At 37.7% G+C, this 17,336-nt stretch overlaps 1 protein-coding gene across 6 annotated transcripts in view; it reads left to right on the forward strand.

Moving 5' to 3' along the window:
• The window catches only part of LOC126251840 (pericentriolar material 1 protein-like), a 781,694-nt gene that overhangs the window by 545,455 nt on the left and 218,903 nt on the right, over nt 1–17,336 (forward strand). For all 6 annotated transcript variants that reach the window (XM_049952507.1, XM_049952508.1, XM_049952506.1 and 3 more), the window contains 2 exons: nt 3,162–3,322; nt 9,860–10,042. In XM_049952507.1, coding sequence (XP_049808464.1) covers nt 3,162–3,322; nt 9,860–10,042 — 344 coding nt within the window. The remainder of the gene's footprint in view (nt 1–3,161; nt 3,323–9,859; nt 10,043–17,336) is intronic.

Genomic DNA, 17,336 nt, shown 5'->3' on the forward strand with positions numbered 1-17,336 from the left:
GGCCAAACCGCCCGTTTCTGATCCAAAAATGTCATTTTAGAATGGGAAGAATTACCGCAAAATATAATACCATATGACATAAGCGAATGAATATAAGCAAACTAGACTAATTTTCGTGTCGAAAGATTACTCTTCAGATTCCATTCTAACAGTAAAAATAGCAGCATTGAATGTTAGAACAAGATCCTGAACGTGGGCTTTCCACGACAGTTTACTATCAATCTGAACACCTAGAAATTTGAACTGTTCAGTTCACTAGTCATATCCCATTCTGAGAAATTAAAATGTCAGTTTTTGTTGGATTGTGTTTTGGAAACTGTAAAAACAGAGTCTTACTATGATTTAGCATTAGTTTATTTTCTACAAGCCATGAACTTAGGTCATGAACTGCACTATTAGAAACCTGGCCAATGTTGCACACAACGTCCTTTACTGCCAAACTAGTGTCATCCGCAAACAGAAATATTTTAGTTAGCCGTACTACTAGAGGGCATATCATTTATATAAATAAGGAACAGGAGTGGCCCCAACACTGATCCCTGGGGCACCCCCACTTAACTGTACACCAGTCAGACCCCACATCACAGCCATTCTCAACATTGTGAATAATGAAATTTTGCTGTCTGTTGCTAAAGTAAAAGGTGAACCAATTTTGAACTACTCCCCGTATTCCGTAATGGTCCAACTTCTGGGGCAATATTTTGTGATCAACACAATCAAACGCCTTAGTCAAATCAAAAAATATACCTAGCATTCGAAACATTTTGTTTAACCCATCCAGTACCTCACAAAGAAAAGAGAATATAGTATTTTCAATTGTTAAACAACTTCTAAAGCCGAACTGTACATTTGATAGCAAATCATGTGATATAAAATGATCATTTATCCTTACATGCACAGCCATTTCAATAACTTTACCAAACACTAATGGCATAGAAATAGGTCTAAAATTGTCTACATTACCCTTTTTCCCCTTTTTATAAAGCATCTTTACTACTGAGTACTTTAGTTGTTCAGGAAACTGACTATTCCTAAAGAAAAAATTACAAATATGGCTAAATACAGGGCTAACGTGTGCAGCACAGTACTTTAATATTCTGCTGGACACTCTATCATATCCATGAGACTCCTTAGTCTTCATTGATTTAATTATTGATTCAATTTTCCCCTTGTCTGTATCACAGAGGAGTATATCAGACATCAGTCTCGGAAAGGCATTTGCCAAGAAAATTATACGGTTCCCTGTAGAAACCAAATTTTTATTTAATTCACCAGCAATGCTCAGAAAATGATTGTTAAATACTGTACATATATCTGATTTATCAGTAACAGAAATATTTTTACTATGAACTGACTATATTGTCGACCTTGTGTTGCTGACCAGACATGTCCTTCACAACTGACCATATAGTTTTAATTTTATCCTGTGAATAACATTTTAAGCACCTTACAATACTGTTTGTAATGGGCTACTGTAACTCGATTGTGACTACTTCTAACATTTTGATATAATTCCCACTTTGTTCAACATGATATTGTTATCCCACTAGTCAGCAACCTGGGCTGCCTATTACTGCTAGTACCCTGTTTAGCAAACTCTCAAAGAGCTTGAGAAATGTGTTAAGGAAAGCTTTATATTTGTCATCTATGTTATCGGCACCATAAGTATCCTGCCACTCTTGTTCCTTGGTGAGATTTAAAAAACTGTATTGCTGTTGGATTAACTTTCCTAGATAGTTTGTAATTATATGTGACATTTGTTTGAGTACAAAAGAATTTTAGTGTTAAAATTTGTGCCTCATGGTCTGAAAGGCCATTCACCCTTTTACTAACAGAATGCCCGTCTAGTAATGAAGAATGAATAAAAGTATTGTCTATGGCTGAGCTACTGTTCCCCTGCACCCTAGTTGAAAGAAACACAGTCTGCATCAGATCATATGAATTTAGGATATCTACCAACATCCTTTTTCTTGCACCATCAAATACAAAATTTATATTGAAGTCACAACATATAATTAATTTCTGGTACTTCCTGAAAAGTGAATAAAAAACCCTCTCTAGCTTGAGTAGAAATGCTCTGAAGTCAGAGTTAGGGGACTTATAAACAACAACAATTAGAAGTTTAGTTTCACTAAATTCAACTGTCGCTGCACAACATTCAAATATCTGTTCTGTGCAGTGTTGTGATAAGTCTATGGACTCAAATGGAATACTGTATTTTACATACATAGCCACTCCCACACCCCGCAAGGAACTCCTTGAAAAACAGCCAGCTAATCTGTCTCCTGGTAAGGAAAGTCTCTGAATTGTCATATTATTTAAGTGGTGGTCCGACATACCAATAATTTCACAGTCAACGTCTATAAGCAGTTCACTAACTTTATCACTAATACATCTTATATTCTGATGAAATATACTAATTCCTTCTCTACTTGGAAACATGACATCCTCTGTAGGTGAGCCTTTAGTTAGAGGGATTTCCTTTATATCAGCTGACTTCAATCTAAAAAAGGTGCAGCTCTAACACCAACTGCTACAGGAATTTTTCCATGAGTGCACCCACCACCACCCACTACACTGTCACCTATAATCTTTGCCAGCCTCCCCTCCTCATATCTATTGAGTTGCAGGCCGTGCCTAGTGAAACCTGATCTACTGATAGACTCGACTGGCACCACTGAAATGTGACCCACGCCCTCTGCCATCAGTGCCCCCTCCAGCCCCATGTTAACATGCGTAACAGCCGCATTAAGATGGGGCTGATCGTGACTCTGAAACAGTTGCACATAATGAACATTAGTGGCGCCAATATTTTTTTGTTGGAATTGCAAAATGCTGTAGGTTTGACTAATCGACTCCGTCCAGTTTTCCCAGCCTTTCAGTGTATTTATTCATCCCCCTCCCCTCTGTCTCCCTCTCTTTCTCTCTCTTTCTCTTACTGTCTCACATTGTGACACGCATTGTTGTATTTTGCTTGAAGTAATTCTAAATATTACATAATATATTTCTTATGGCTTTGATTGAATGATAAAAGCATGCACTATCCTTTGTTGATGAGTTTATTATTTCCTTGTTATATTTCTGAGCCCTAAATTAACTGTTTAAGACAACATTTGAACTCTTTATGGTCCTGTATAGTAAAAAGCTTGAAACATATTTAGGAAGCAATAATGCTGCACCAAGAGCAGTTTGGACTCCTTCATCACAGCACTGTAATGTTCCTGAGGACACTGGTAGCACAGCAAATTTTGGAACAAATCATGATGGAGAAGCCAATTCTACCAACCACAGCAATTACAATCCATGGCAACATGCTCTTTTGGTGAGTGGAAAACTAGTCCTGCAGCTTGTGCTTATTTCAAGGCAGCCTTAACTATAAAGAGAGTGTATGAAGGTGAATATTTAAATATTACGTTTAATCAAAGATGAAAAATTCTTATTAGTTGACAGAGGTATGTATTGATACATCTAATGCCAAATAAATTTGAGATTTCTCAAAAATATGTTGTCAGTAAGTAAATTATGAAACTTTGAATTTCTCCTGGTGTATAAAATGTTCAGCCAAAACCGGCCAACTTATAGAAATGCAGCCTGATGTCATCTTAAACAACCACCCATATTTCAACAGGTGAACACACCCTCATTTTCAAGGCACAAATGCAATGAGACAGTCTGGACAAGGAAACTTAAACCCTCAGTATATGCCATATTGTGGTTCTTGGTAGGTTTAGCCACCACCACCACCACCACCACCACCATCATCATGAACAGTTTCCAGACCTAGGCTGAGTCTGTTTGGAACATAAGCCTCACCATCTAGTCCTGTTTTCCCCACAATGTTTCTGTTTTCACTCTGGTCTGGTCCTAGCCTCTTTTTTTCAACACACTCCTCCACATCTTTCAGACATCTAGCCCTTGGTCTTTCTCTTTGCATCTTCATTTCATGTGTCTTCTTGGGAATCCTCTTGTTTTCCGTTCCCTTTAAGAGCCCATACAATCTTAGCCTTGATGTTTCTAGCCTGCTTTGCAAGGGTTCCTTTCTCACTATTTCCCTTGAACCTTTCTTTCCTTACCCTATCTCTCCTTGTTACTCCTATCCTACTTCTTAGGAACTTTATTTTGTGTGCCTTTAATGTGCTTACATCTTTTTTCTTCATTTCCCACATTTCAGATGCATAGGTCAGTATTGAGATGTAGTAAGTTCTATACTTTACTTTTTTTTTTTTTCTTTTCCTCTGTCGCACTTCCCAAATGCTTGACACTTCCCACTTTCTTCAGCTGTTCACCTCGAATCTTTATTCCACTAGTTGGGTTAGCTTGCTTTCTATTTCTAACAAGGATCTCACAGTTGTGTACATAAAATTTCATTCCATACTGTCTCCCAAGCACCCAGCTGTTCCTGAATCTAATCCTTCCTATTTCCCCAGATCATCAAGACACCTGTGAATACCACTGTTTTCATTTGGTCTTCTCCAGTTTTCTCTGCCACCTTAATCATTATCTCACACAAGACCACAATGAAGAAGAGGAGTGAATGCACTGTCCTGTTTCACATGACTTGTTTGCTGGAACCAATGTGTCCTTTCATTTCCCACTTCCACGCAACTCATACTTCCACAGTCTCCTCCACTCTGTTAGGTGGATAACAGGGCACCGGTGAAGCTGTGATAGGCCTAGCAAGCCAACAGTGAATCAACAACCAGCTTTCAACAAGGAAATAGCCTCAGAAAGGATGTACCGAGGGTTGTAAATTGAAAATGGCCAAGTGTATAATCATGGGCATTAAGATATAAGTTTTATTAATTAAACTTAGAAAAATTTTTGCCCCCATTGAATAGAAAATTGAAGACTGCAGCTCAAGGAAGACATCGTTATGACATGTCTCATATTATTGTGCAGGAATTGCCAGTTCCTGTACAGATGTTCAGTTTTCTACAGGTGATGAGTGGTATCTAGGATTGATATCAGAGCAGTAGGTATCCGAAGGAGTTGGAAATGAGTCAGAAAGTTTAATAGACAAGATATGAGTATGGAGTAGATTTGGGTCTCCCCTGGAGTTGAACAGGCCACCAGCCAGTTAGAATTGTCATGGTAGATGTCAGTCAGCAAAGGAACAGAGTCCAAAGACCATTAGGAGAGAGAGGAGAGGACAAGATGTCCTGCCAAGCTGAGATCCGCAGCCAGAGAGAACTAATGTCTCTTGACCGTTGCTTCTGGTCACATCCTGCAGTCAGCACTTTATTCCTCCCATGATCACCTCATTGGTTGCCCAGATGCTGTCCAGGAAAACTTTGTCTGTCCACATTCTTTACCAGAACAAACAGCATTTTCGCTGAGGTGGTGACCCTACCTTGCATGTATGCCACCAGAAATTAGAGCACGAGTACTGACAGCAAAAGTTTTAAATAGAAAAAGATTTAAAACTGACCAGGCTGATGGTGGCCAGTACATAGAATTAAGCAAGGTTTGGGTTGGGTTTTTTGTTTCATGGGCAGGTTTTTGAAGGCAAGGATTACATTATATCCTTGCAAAGTTCTATGAGGCTCTCCTCATTTCAATTTATTCCACAGTGAACAGGATACTGCCCACAGTGTTTTGAAATTCTCTCTCCTTACTGACTCCCACATCACAATCCTAGCACAGGATGACCATATACTTTCCGGGAATCTTACAGTTAAGAACCCCCAGTTCTTCCCAGAATCAATTTGCTCCATGTGGATCATTTCCTTGAACTGTCTTCATTATTCTATTTTTTCTACGATGTTTGTAGTTATCAGTTGGTTGCTGCTGATTTTTCTCCTTGCCAATACTTTTTTAAGTACTGTATACACTTCAGTTTTTATTTCCCATTTATAATGAATATTCTCTGGAGCTTTATTTTTCATTGTATTTGTTTGGGCTTTGAACAGGAAAATAACTTCTTCCTCATTTAGCTCTTCTGTGTTCCACTTAAATAGAGATTGCTTTTTAGCTTTTTAAACTTAAAATTGCACTCTGATAGAACTATGTTGCTGTGTGTCGAGTCCAGTGTAACTTCTGCTGTTTTTAATTTGATTGCTAAATCATTGTTTCACTAACACAGGATGAGGTAAATAAAAGTGGCCTGAAAGAGTGGAAATGATTGGATGTGAATGTATGCATATTACCACACCCTGTGACGCACACTTCAGAGTGTAATGTGGGCTGTCAGTGTGAGTGGAGCAATGCAAAGCGAACAGTGTTACTCTCAGGGGGGGAAGTTTAATGGTGTCAAAGTGCCAGCAAAGAGTGCCATGCAGTGCTTAACCTGAAAATGGTGTGTGATAGGATCTATTTTGAACAAGTCAAAAACAATTCCGAAATGTTCTTGCACACCAGAAAATGTGGCTGCAGTTCACTACAAACTGCTTCTGACTCCTACCAAATCAACCAGATGCCTGTCACGGCAGCAGAGAAACTGCATAACTCCCATGAAACACCATTGCATCAGAAGATTGGGGCTTGGTGTGCAGTGTCTGCATGCCGCATTATTGGTCGGGTCTTCTTTCATCAGACGCTGACTTCGGTGCATTACATTGCCAACATTTTAAAACTATTTGCTATAGCATTAATGGAGGAGGAAGAGACCTAGAGTTACTTCCAACAGAAAGCAGCAACTGCTGATACAGCCAGCCGAACCATGGTGTATATTTACACCATCTTCACATCTGACACAGTTGTTAGTAGAGGTCAGTCGTGTTGCAGCCCTACCTGGCCACTCAGGTCACCTGATCTGTCGCTGTGCGATTACTTTGTGTTGGGAGTCTAAGGTGTATCGCAACAATACTCATAGTCTTCGAGAACTGCGGCAGAACATTTTAGATGAGATTGCAATTCCAGCAGTCCAGCTTCGATCTGCCTTCACACACTTGCTGACCAGGGCCAAAAGTGTCAAGAGATGAATGGTGGTCATTTTCAACATCTGCTATAGTCTGGTAAGTACTGTACTTCCTTTTCTCTGCTGTGTTTCTTTGTACCCTTGAACTATGTTCTCTGGGCCGCTTTTATTTGCCCCACCCTATAAGTAATTGATTTGATATATTCATTCGCTATCTTGTTGTTACCCTGCATACATTCGTCTTGGATATTAATTGATAATCTGCTGATCAGTCATCCCTCTTTTTTCTTTTTCACATGCCAAATGGTCTCACTTATGTCTTCTCTTCTTTCACTGACAGTGGCAGTGTGGTATTGGTAGTATATCATCAAGAATTCCCCAGGGAATGTGATGTGGCTGTTCTTGTACTGTAGATGCATAAATGATCTGATGGGCAGAATGAGCTGCAATCTGCAACTGTTTGTTGATTACACTGTAGTATACGAGTAAGTGTTGTCATCGAGTTACTGTAGGCAGATACAGGATGACTTGAAAAGAATTTCTATTTGGTGTGATGAATGGCAGTTTGCTCTAAATGTTAAGTTAATGCGTATGGATAAGGAAAACTATCCTCTAATGTTCAAATATGTTATTAATGGTCTGCTGCTTGGCAGTCATGTTGATTAAATACCTAGGCGTAACATTGCAAAGCAATACGAAATGGAACAAGTGCTTAAGGTCAGTAGTAGGGAAGGCCATTGGTCAACTTTGGTTTGTTAGAAGAATTTGGTTAAAGTGGGCCTCCTGCATAAAGGAGACAACTTGTACGACACCATTGTGACCCATTCTTACGTACTACTCAAGTGTTTGTGATTCCTGTCAGGTCAGATTATGGAGAGACAGCAAAACAGTTCAGAGGCATGCTGCTAGAGTTGTTATTGGTAGATTTGATCAATATGTGAGTATTATGGAAATGCTCTGTGCAACTCCAGGGGGAGGGAAGAGGTTCTTTTTGCAAAGCACTATTGAGAAGTTTTGAAAACTGGCATTTGAAGCTTAACGATTCTAATGCTGCCAAAATATGTTTTGCCTATGGACCACAAAGATAAGAGAAATTAGGGCTTGTATAGAAGCACATAAACAGTCGTTTTGATATGGGTAGCCATTTTCCCCCCACTTCCATTTGCAAATGGAACTGGAAAGGAAATGACTAGTAGTGGTGCTAGGTACCCTACGCCATGTTATGTGTGATGGCTTGTAGAGTATGTATGTGGATGTGAAAGTAGTTACATGTGACAATGAGTTTGTCTACCCTTTTTATTTGCCTGTCGAATCAATCAACTTGTCGTAAATCTTTTCTGTTTCTTCATGCACCTCAGTGTAAGTTAGCATATGCACTTGCATTATGACATTACACTGTAGTATAATTTCTAATCTCATTAGGATTATTTTTGCTAGAAATTGTATGTATCTTCAATATTCAATGTCCGTTTCATCATTATAGTGACTCTCCTGAGTTGTACCTGTATCTACAACTTTGTAGTCTCCAGAACTTACACAGCCCTGCCATTTTGTCTTAGAAATTACGGTTATATGTATATCCATTTTATCCATGTCCAGTTTTAAATTTCCTAATTTTCCATATTCTAGTAGAGTTCTTACACTCCATGTGGCAATCTGCTTATATATTTTGGTTGTCTCAAGCTATTCTCTCCCAAATATATGAATGGAGACTAACACGGACTATTTTGGAACTTCCTGGCAGATTCCAACTGTATGCTATCCAAGCAAAAGTCACAGCCTGTCCTCACAGCTTCACTTTCACCAGCACCACCTCATCTCCTACATTCCAAACTTCACAGAAGTTCCTCCACTTACCTTGTCAAACCAGCACTCCCAGAAGAAAGGGTACTGCAGATATATGCCTTAGCCACAGTCTAGGATGTTGTTTCCAGAATGAATTTTGACTTTGCAGTGGAGTGTGTGCTGATATGAAATTTCCTGGCAGATTGAAACTGTGTGCCCGACTGGGCCTCCAACCCGCCTTTGCCTTTCACAAGCAAGTGGTGTACTGACTGCGCTAGAACCTCATCTCCTACCTTCCAGGTTAAATAGCAGTTCAAATCAACACACACTTAACTGCAGAGTGAAAATTCGTTTTGGAAACAATATCCCAGATTGTGGCTAATCCATGTTTCCGCAGTACTCTATCTTCCAGGAGCTCTGGTCTGGCAAGGTATGCAGGAGAACCTTTGTGAAGTTCTATGAAGTGGCAATGAGCTGTAAAACTATTTGGTGTAAAAGTGTGGTGACATGTAAAATGTAGGTATGCTGGGCATGAAGGAAGGAAAATGGTCTGGAGACAGTTCATACTTCTATGACATATAGTACTAGATAGGTTTTATATTTACAAGTTAACAATTTTTGGGTGTTAGGTTACACACACACTTCGCAACAGCTGTTTTTTAATGAGCCCATAATTTTACATTAATTTACACTGTTCTGTTGTAAGCAGGATTCCTGCTCTTTAATCAGTTTTCCCCCAAATAATAACTTTAGTGCTCATTGATTAAATTAATTAATTGTATTTCATGCAGAATTTCATGTGATTAAAAAGGCACAGGTGAACCATAAATTTCTTTTTGGTAGAAGAGCAAGAGTCATGATGTAATAATATGTTGCATTGATCCATGCAGGTATTAATTCGCCATTGAGGTGCTCATTTAGTAATAGAACCATGAACAGGCTGAAGATCAGAACTTATAGTACTTTTCTATTAACATCACACAGGAAGTTTTAATCTCATTTAGTTAGTAGAAAGACTTGATGGAACTGGTAATTACAATGTCTTCAGTATGCTAATTTCAGATTAAGTGGCCTGAAAAAGAAGAGAGCACTCTTTGTTTTTTTGTACTTCTATGCTATTTTCCAGTGAGGGCTTCTGTTTATCATGGCTTAATATAATTTTGCTTAAAGGTGTATGTCGCAAATGATATCTATATTCAATCTGCTATTTTTGCACAGCTGGAACAGCAACAGCAACAACAACAACACCAGCAGTACAATGCAAATAGTTATTACCAACAACTTTGGGCAGCAAGTCAAGTGCAACAACAGCAAGCTTTGCTTACTACTGTTAATCAGTGCTGTCAAATGCTATGGTCTCAACAGCGGGAAATTGCATCACTACGTGCTGCTGTCAGTGCAGTAAGTATTAAAAATCATTTTAGGTATTCTTTAATTCATATAAAAAATATTACATTACAAAATCTCAGTATATATTTTTTCATTTTTCCTAATTTTCTCAGTAATAAACTTTCATATACTTAGAAGTATATAATAGACATACATACATACATACATACATACATACATACATACATTAATCCTGGTTCCATAGATCATGAGTATGACATCATTTTGTAATGATATGGAACATATCACTTTAACATAAATTTTCTTTACACAAAATAATTAATTAATTAATTTTTTTTCTGTTCCTACTTCATATCTAAAACTTCTTCTATTGAGTAGAAGGAGTTGGCATTCAGAAACTCTTTTAATTTGCTTTTAAATGTTGGTTGGCTATCTGTCAGACTTTTAATACTATTTGGCAAATGACCAAAGATTTTTGTGGCAGCATAATTCACCCCTTTCTGTGCCAAAGTGAGATTTAATCCATAATAGTGTATATCATCCTTTCTTTTAGTGTTGTAGCTATGCACTTCGCTGTTATTTTTTAATTGGGTTGGGTTATTAATGACAAATTTCATAAGTGAATATATGTATTGCGAAGGTGAATATATGTATATCCCATGTTCCTTAAATAAATGTCTAAAAGGTGATCTTGGGTGGGCTCCAGCTATTATTCTGATTACACACTTTTGTGCAATGAATACTTTCTGTCTTAATGACGAATTGTTCCAAATTTTGATGCCACATGAAAGCAGTGTATGAAAATAGGCATAGTAGACTAATTGGTTGCACAGGTCACACCAATATTCAAGAAAGGTGGTAGGAGTAATCCACTAAATTACAGGCCCATATTGTTACCGCCGATATGCTGTAGGGTTTTAGAACATATATTGTGCTCAAACATTATGAATTACCACGAAGAAAATGGTCTATTGACACACAGTCAACATGGCTTTAGAAAACATCGTTCCTGTGAAACACAACTAGCTCTTTATTCACATGAATTGGTGAGTGCTATTGACAAGGGATATCAAGGTATATCAGATCGATTCCGTATTTCAGAATTTCCGGAAGGCTTTTGACACTGTACCACACAACTGGCTCATAGTGAAATTGCGTGCTTATAGAATATCGTCACCGTTATGTGACTGGATTTGTGATTTCCTGTCAGAGAGGTCACAGTTCATAGTAGTAATTGATGTAAAGTCATCGAGTTAAACAGAAGTGATTTCTGGCATTCCCCAAGGTAGTGTTATAGGCCCTTTGCTGTTCCTTATCTATATTAACGATTTTGGAGACAATCTGAGCAGCCGCCTTCAGTTGTTTGCAGATGACAATGTCGTTTATCAACTAATAAAGTCATCAGAATATCAAAACAAACTGCAAAATGATTTAGAAAAGCTACCTGAATGTTGCGAAAAGTGGCAGTTGACCCTAAATAATGAAAAGTGTGAGGTCATCCACATGAGTGCTAAAAGGAACTCATTAAACTTCAGTTACATGATAAATCAGTCTAATCTAAAAGCCATAAATTCAACTAAATACCTAGGTATTACAATTACGAACAACTTAAATTGGAAGTAACACACAGAAAATGTTGTGGGGAAGGCTAACCAAAGACTGTGTTTTATTGGCAGGGCACTTAGAAAATGTAACAGGTCTACTAAGGAGACTGCATACACTACGCTTGTCTGTCCTCTTTTAGAATACTGCTGCGCAGTGTGGGATCCTTATCAGGTAGGACTGATAGAGTACATCGAAAAAGTCCAAAGAAAGGTAGCATGTTTTGTATTATCACGAAATATGGGAGAGAGTGTCACAGAAATGATACAGGATTTGGGCTGGACATCATTAAAAGAAAGGCGTTTTTTGTTGCGACGAAATTTTCTCACCAAATTCCAATCACCAACTTTCTCCTCCGAATGCGAAAATATTTTGTTGACACCGACCTACCTAGGGAGGAATGATCACCTAGATAAAATAAAGGAAATCAGAGCTCGTGTGGAAAGATATAGGTGTTCATTCTTTCCGCGCGCTATACGAGATTGGAATAATAAAGAATTGTGAAGGTGGTTGGATGAACCCTCTGCCAGGCACTTAAATGTGATTTGCAGAGTATCCATGTAGATGTAGATGTAGATGTACTGACATGCTTATCATCAAAATTTTCAATAACCCTAATAGCATAAGTAGCCGAACCTAACCGTTTCAGCAGATTATCGATGTGTTTCTTCCAATTCAATTTCTCATCAGTGCACACACCCGGAAATTTTGAGTGTTCTGCCTTAGCAACAGACTTCCATTAATAGTCAATATTTATCAATGGTGTTATGCCATTTACTGTGCAGAATTGTATAAACTGTGTTTTCTCAAAATTTAGTGAGAGTCCATTTGCAGAGAACCACTTAATAATTTTCTGAAAGACATTATTTGCAATTTCCTCAGCTGAATCTTGCTTCTTGGGTGTGATTACTATACTTGTATCATCAGCAAAGAGAACTAGCTTTGCATCTTCATGAATATAGAGTGGCAGGTCGTTAATGTATATTAAGAACAATAAGGGACCCAAGACTGAACCCTGTGGGACACGATTCGTGATACCTCCTCAGTTAAAGGACTCTGCTGGTTTTTGCAGACTATCTGTACTGTTAATTTCAACCTTCTGCATTCTTCCAGGTAAGTACGAATTTAACCATTTGTGCACTGTCCCACTCATACCACAAAACCTGAGCTTATCTAGAAGAATTTTATGATTCACACAATCAAAAGCCTCTGAGAGATCACAAAATATCCCAATGGGGTGATATTTGGTTATTCAATGCATTTAATATTTGATCAGTAACAGCATTTATAGCATTTTCTGTTGTGAAGCCTTTCTGAAAACCAAATTGACATTTTGCTAGTACTTCATTTTTACAAATATGTGATGCTACTCTTGAATTCGTTACTTTTCAAGAATTTTGGATAAAGCTGTCAGAAGTGAGATTGTGTGGTAGTTGTTAGCATCAGATCCATCCCCTTTTTTGTGCAATGGTTTAACAATAGTGTATTTCAGTCTATCTGGAAAAATGCCCTGTTTCAGTGAGCTACTACACATGTGGCTGAAAATCCTACTTATTTGTTGGGAACAAGCTTTTAGTACTCTGTTTCAAATGCCATCAATTCCATGTGAGCTTTTTCTTGTGAGTTAATTTATTATTTTCCTAATTTCAGTAGGAGAGGCGAGTTGAATTTCAGTTTTATCAAATTGCATAGGTACTGCCTCTTCCATATACTGCCTTGCATTTTCTAATGAATAGCTGGATCCTATTTTATCTACAACACTTCAAAATGGTTATTAATAATGTTTTCTAATTCTGACTTCTTGTTAGCAAACTTTTCATTGTGTTTAATAGAAATATGGTCTTCCTGTGCTCTTGATTGCCCTGTTTCCCTTTTCACAATAGTCCAGATTGTTTTAATTTCATTATCAGATGTGCTAATCTCAGACATAATGCACATACTTCTGGACTTTTTAATAACTTTCCTTAATACAGTGCAATAGTTTTTATAATGTTTCACTGTTTCGGGATCATTACTCCTTCTAGCTATAAGGTACATTTCCCTTTTCTGTTTACAAGATATTTTTATCCCTTTAGTAAGCCATGGCTTTTTACATGGTTTTTTACAACTATATTTCACTGTTTTCAAATGTACTCACAAAGGTACACCTCATCCCAGTCTAACTGTTGCAAGCTTTCCCTAAAATTTGGAATTGTAAAATCGTTCATGGAACATGCTATTTTGGAGGGCTGTTTTTCATTACTGTATGGAGCTATATCATATTCTGTAATTAGCTGTGCATCATTATCAGACAGACCATTCTTAACAGGAGAAGTTTTTATTTGATTAAATTTATCTTGGTCTATGAAAATGTTATCTATCAGTGTGCTGCTTTCCTGTACCACCCGAGTAGGAAAATCAATAATTGATGCCAAATTGAAAGAACCAAGTAATACTTCAAGGTCAAGCTTTCTGTCGGACTCTTTCAGAAAATGTATGTTGAAATCCCCACAAACAATAATTTGCTTTGAAAGGTAGCACAACAAAGTATCCAAGTATTTCAAAAATAGTTAAAAATTTCCGAATGGGGACCTATACACGGCTACAATTATGAAAGTGCCATTGTTTAGTTTAAGCTCAAATGCACATGCTTCTATATGTTGCTCTATAATGTCTCTACTTACATGCGCTGAAAGCTTATATCCACCTACATTTACCATTTCCATAGCTGTGACTATATGATGTTCAGACAGGCATAGTACATTTATTCCACCCTCAGTTTCTAAATCTTCTAAACAAACAAGAAGCTCATGTACTTTGTTTTTTAATCCCGTGATATTCTGATGCAATATATTAACATTATTTTTCACTGTGCTTTTATGTGAATCTTGTGACATACTAACATTATTTTTCACTATACTATTATGAGAATGTAGTGATATTTTCACATCTCTAGCACCTGCCTCTCTGAACTTCTCATTAAGCCTAATTTCAATCAATGTAGAATGACTGGACACTGATCTTAGCCTGAAAAAGTACTCCCATGAGTTTCAGTGCAACCCCCCCCCCCCTCCCCCACCCTTTAAAGATTTTGCTATCATCCCAGCCAGTTTACCCTTCCCTTTCCTATTGAGATGCAGGCCATGTCTTGAGAAGTCCCACCTACCAATACCATCAACAGATACCAAACCTATGCCTGACAAAGTAGCCTCCCAAAGCAGAGCTCCATATTGACCCTCCTGACAGAACTGTTCAGTTGGGGCCAGTCACACCGCATCAAAGCAGGAACCAAGCCGCCATTTGTATGGTTCGTTGCAGATGCTATTTTTACCAGTCACACTCAATATTGTAGCCCTGATCCCTATCAATACTGTTTCCGCTCTACCAACTGCCACAACTTGATCCTGCTTTGTAAAACCCTTGCACAATGATCCTACATTCTCTATCACTTGGCTAAGACATGCGCTGGGCTTGAAAATACTTGTGACCTGGTACCTGTCACCTAATTTTTCCTGCAAGATCTGGCCCACACCTCTTCCATGGCTGCTACGTAACAACAGAACTTTCCTCCTACTTTCTACTTTTTTTGCAACAGTTGGTTTCCTAGTGAAATTATTTTGAGTGCTGACTTGAGCCTCTTCCTTAGCTGACTGAGGTAGCGAAGCAAATCTGTTGTTTGTGCCAATGATGAAACTGTTCTCTTTCTGTGGCCCCTGTTCCTTGCTACCACTTCCCACCTGTCTTCACCCTCCTCCCCCCGTAACCTCATCAGTTCCTCCCTAGCACTATCCATTTTAGCCTGAAGGGCTCTAATCTTCCCTTCCTGTTCTGCTATTTTCCTATCCCTTGAACATAATCTGCAATACCATGGAAGAGACCCATTCACTTCCCCGATTCCCATGCCACTACATTCACCCCAGTGTAATCATCTGCCACACAGCTGCACAGAACCCCAGAACTGATTTTCCTATGGCAGCTCAAACACTTCTCGCTCATGGTTGTATACAACATTTTTTACAAAATTTATGTAGGTAATAACAGTAATATTCTATTAACTACAGATCACAAAAGTCACTAAAGTTATGTGGAACACTAATATACATGTATACTATTAATATAGTAACGTAATGAAGTTAAATTAATGTTCAAAATCAAAACTTGTATACCCGAAAAATTAGACCTAAGATCGTGTATGTGCGATATGTACTTTATGCGTTTTGAAAGGAAATAAAGGATGGAACTTAAAACCTGCACTTCCCTGAATAGATACGGCACTATTAAATATATGTGTGATGAAAACAACCTAAATTCTTGACTTAATGCTTAAAGAATGTATGTAAACCTATGTCTAAAGTACACTGAAACCGGCTCTTGTTTTATGTTTTTGTTTCTTTCCAAGAAATACTTTGAAACAAGTGAAACCTTCAGTAGATAAAACAGACTCTAATTAACTTTGTTGTGGTTTAATATTAACTTAATTGACAATTATTATAGAATTACTGACTTATCTTCATGAGCTTAATATTCAAGCATGTGCGATCTGTGCCAGTGCTGCCAACATGTGTTTTCTGTATTTTAAGCTCAAGCAAGCTGTTTGTCAGATGGTCACATTGCTGATCATTTATGAATGTGGCTGCCTAAGAGGAACTACTCAGTACTACTTTTGGTGTAATTAAATTTGCAATACAGTAAATACATTAACAAGAAATGATGCCTGAGTTTACAGTTCAAATCCATATGACTCTTCGTAAAAGCTCTGTTGCAATTCATATATTCATTTCTTTGTCAGGCATTATCATACATATTGTTGTTTAACTTTCCACCATTCTATTCACGATTCAGCTTTACTTGTATTAGAAATCCAATGTGTTACAAAGCCTGTATTCTATGAGTTCCCAAATCACATAATATTTGGTAATATTGTGGTTTGAGACTGTGTGTCATTTGTTTACCTGTTAATTGGCCACCTGCCAGTTTTATTATAAAATTTATTTGTACATACCATTAACATTATTTTTTAGCTCGTTGGTGTCATTACTTATTTAAGAGTCTTATTCGTATCTTATCTCTCAAAACTCGTTTTCAGAAAGTCGTAGATGAGTTTTGTGTTTCTGCATTTTTTCCGTTGCTGCAGCATAACAACTCTGAATTAAACTAAACATTATTAAAAAAAAAGTCACTTGACTAACTAGTAAGAAAAATATTGCCAGGGGACTGGATGATGTAATCATTGCTAGTGTAACATCATTGTGTTTATGGGGAAGTGAAGAATTTGGTTTTACTACCAGTCTTGCAGAACATGTGCTGCACAGCAATCACATTTAGGCTTTTGAGAGACAGACATAGGTTTTGACTCTTTTGAATAGACTCATGAGTACTACCAGTAACATCTAACAAACAATATATGTTTTGTTCCTTTTCTTAATAATCTCTAGTAAAGATACTTCTCCATTTATTCAATTGAACTTCTATGGCTGTCCTCAGAAAAGATTTACAGTGACGTTGATATTCAAGAACTGCACAAGTTTTATACTTGCTCACTTGTTGGAATATGAGTTGATAGTTGCATGTATAGAATCATGAGATGGCAGGCATAATATATGAATGCAGTGAGTACAGAATGAGTGTATGAATGCAGTGAGTACCAGTACGGTAGCAGTCTGAGAAAACATGTAAGATGACTGTCACAGACAAAATCACATAGCTGTCTAAGAAGAGCTCTTCATTACTTCTTTCGGTGTAATTAGATTTGCAGTTCAATAAA

Source organism: Schistocerca nitens, chromosome 4 (assembly GCF_023898315.1).
Source record: "Schistocerca nitens isolate TAMUIC-IGC-003100 chromosome 4, iqSchNite1.1, whole genome shotgun sequence".
Lineage (NCBI taxonomy): Eukaryota > Metazoa > Arthropoda > Insecta > Orthoptera > Acrididae > Schistocerca > Schistocerca nitens.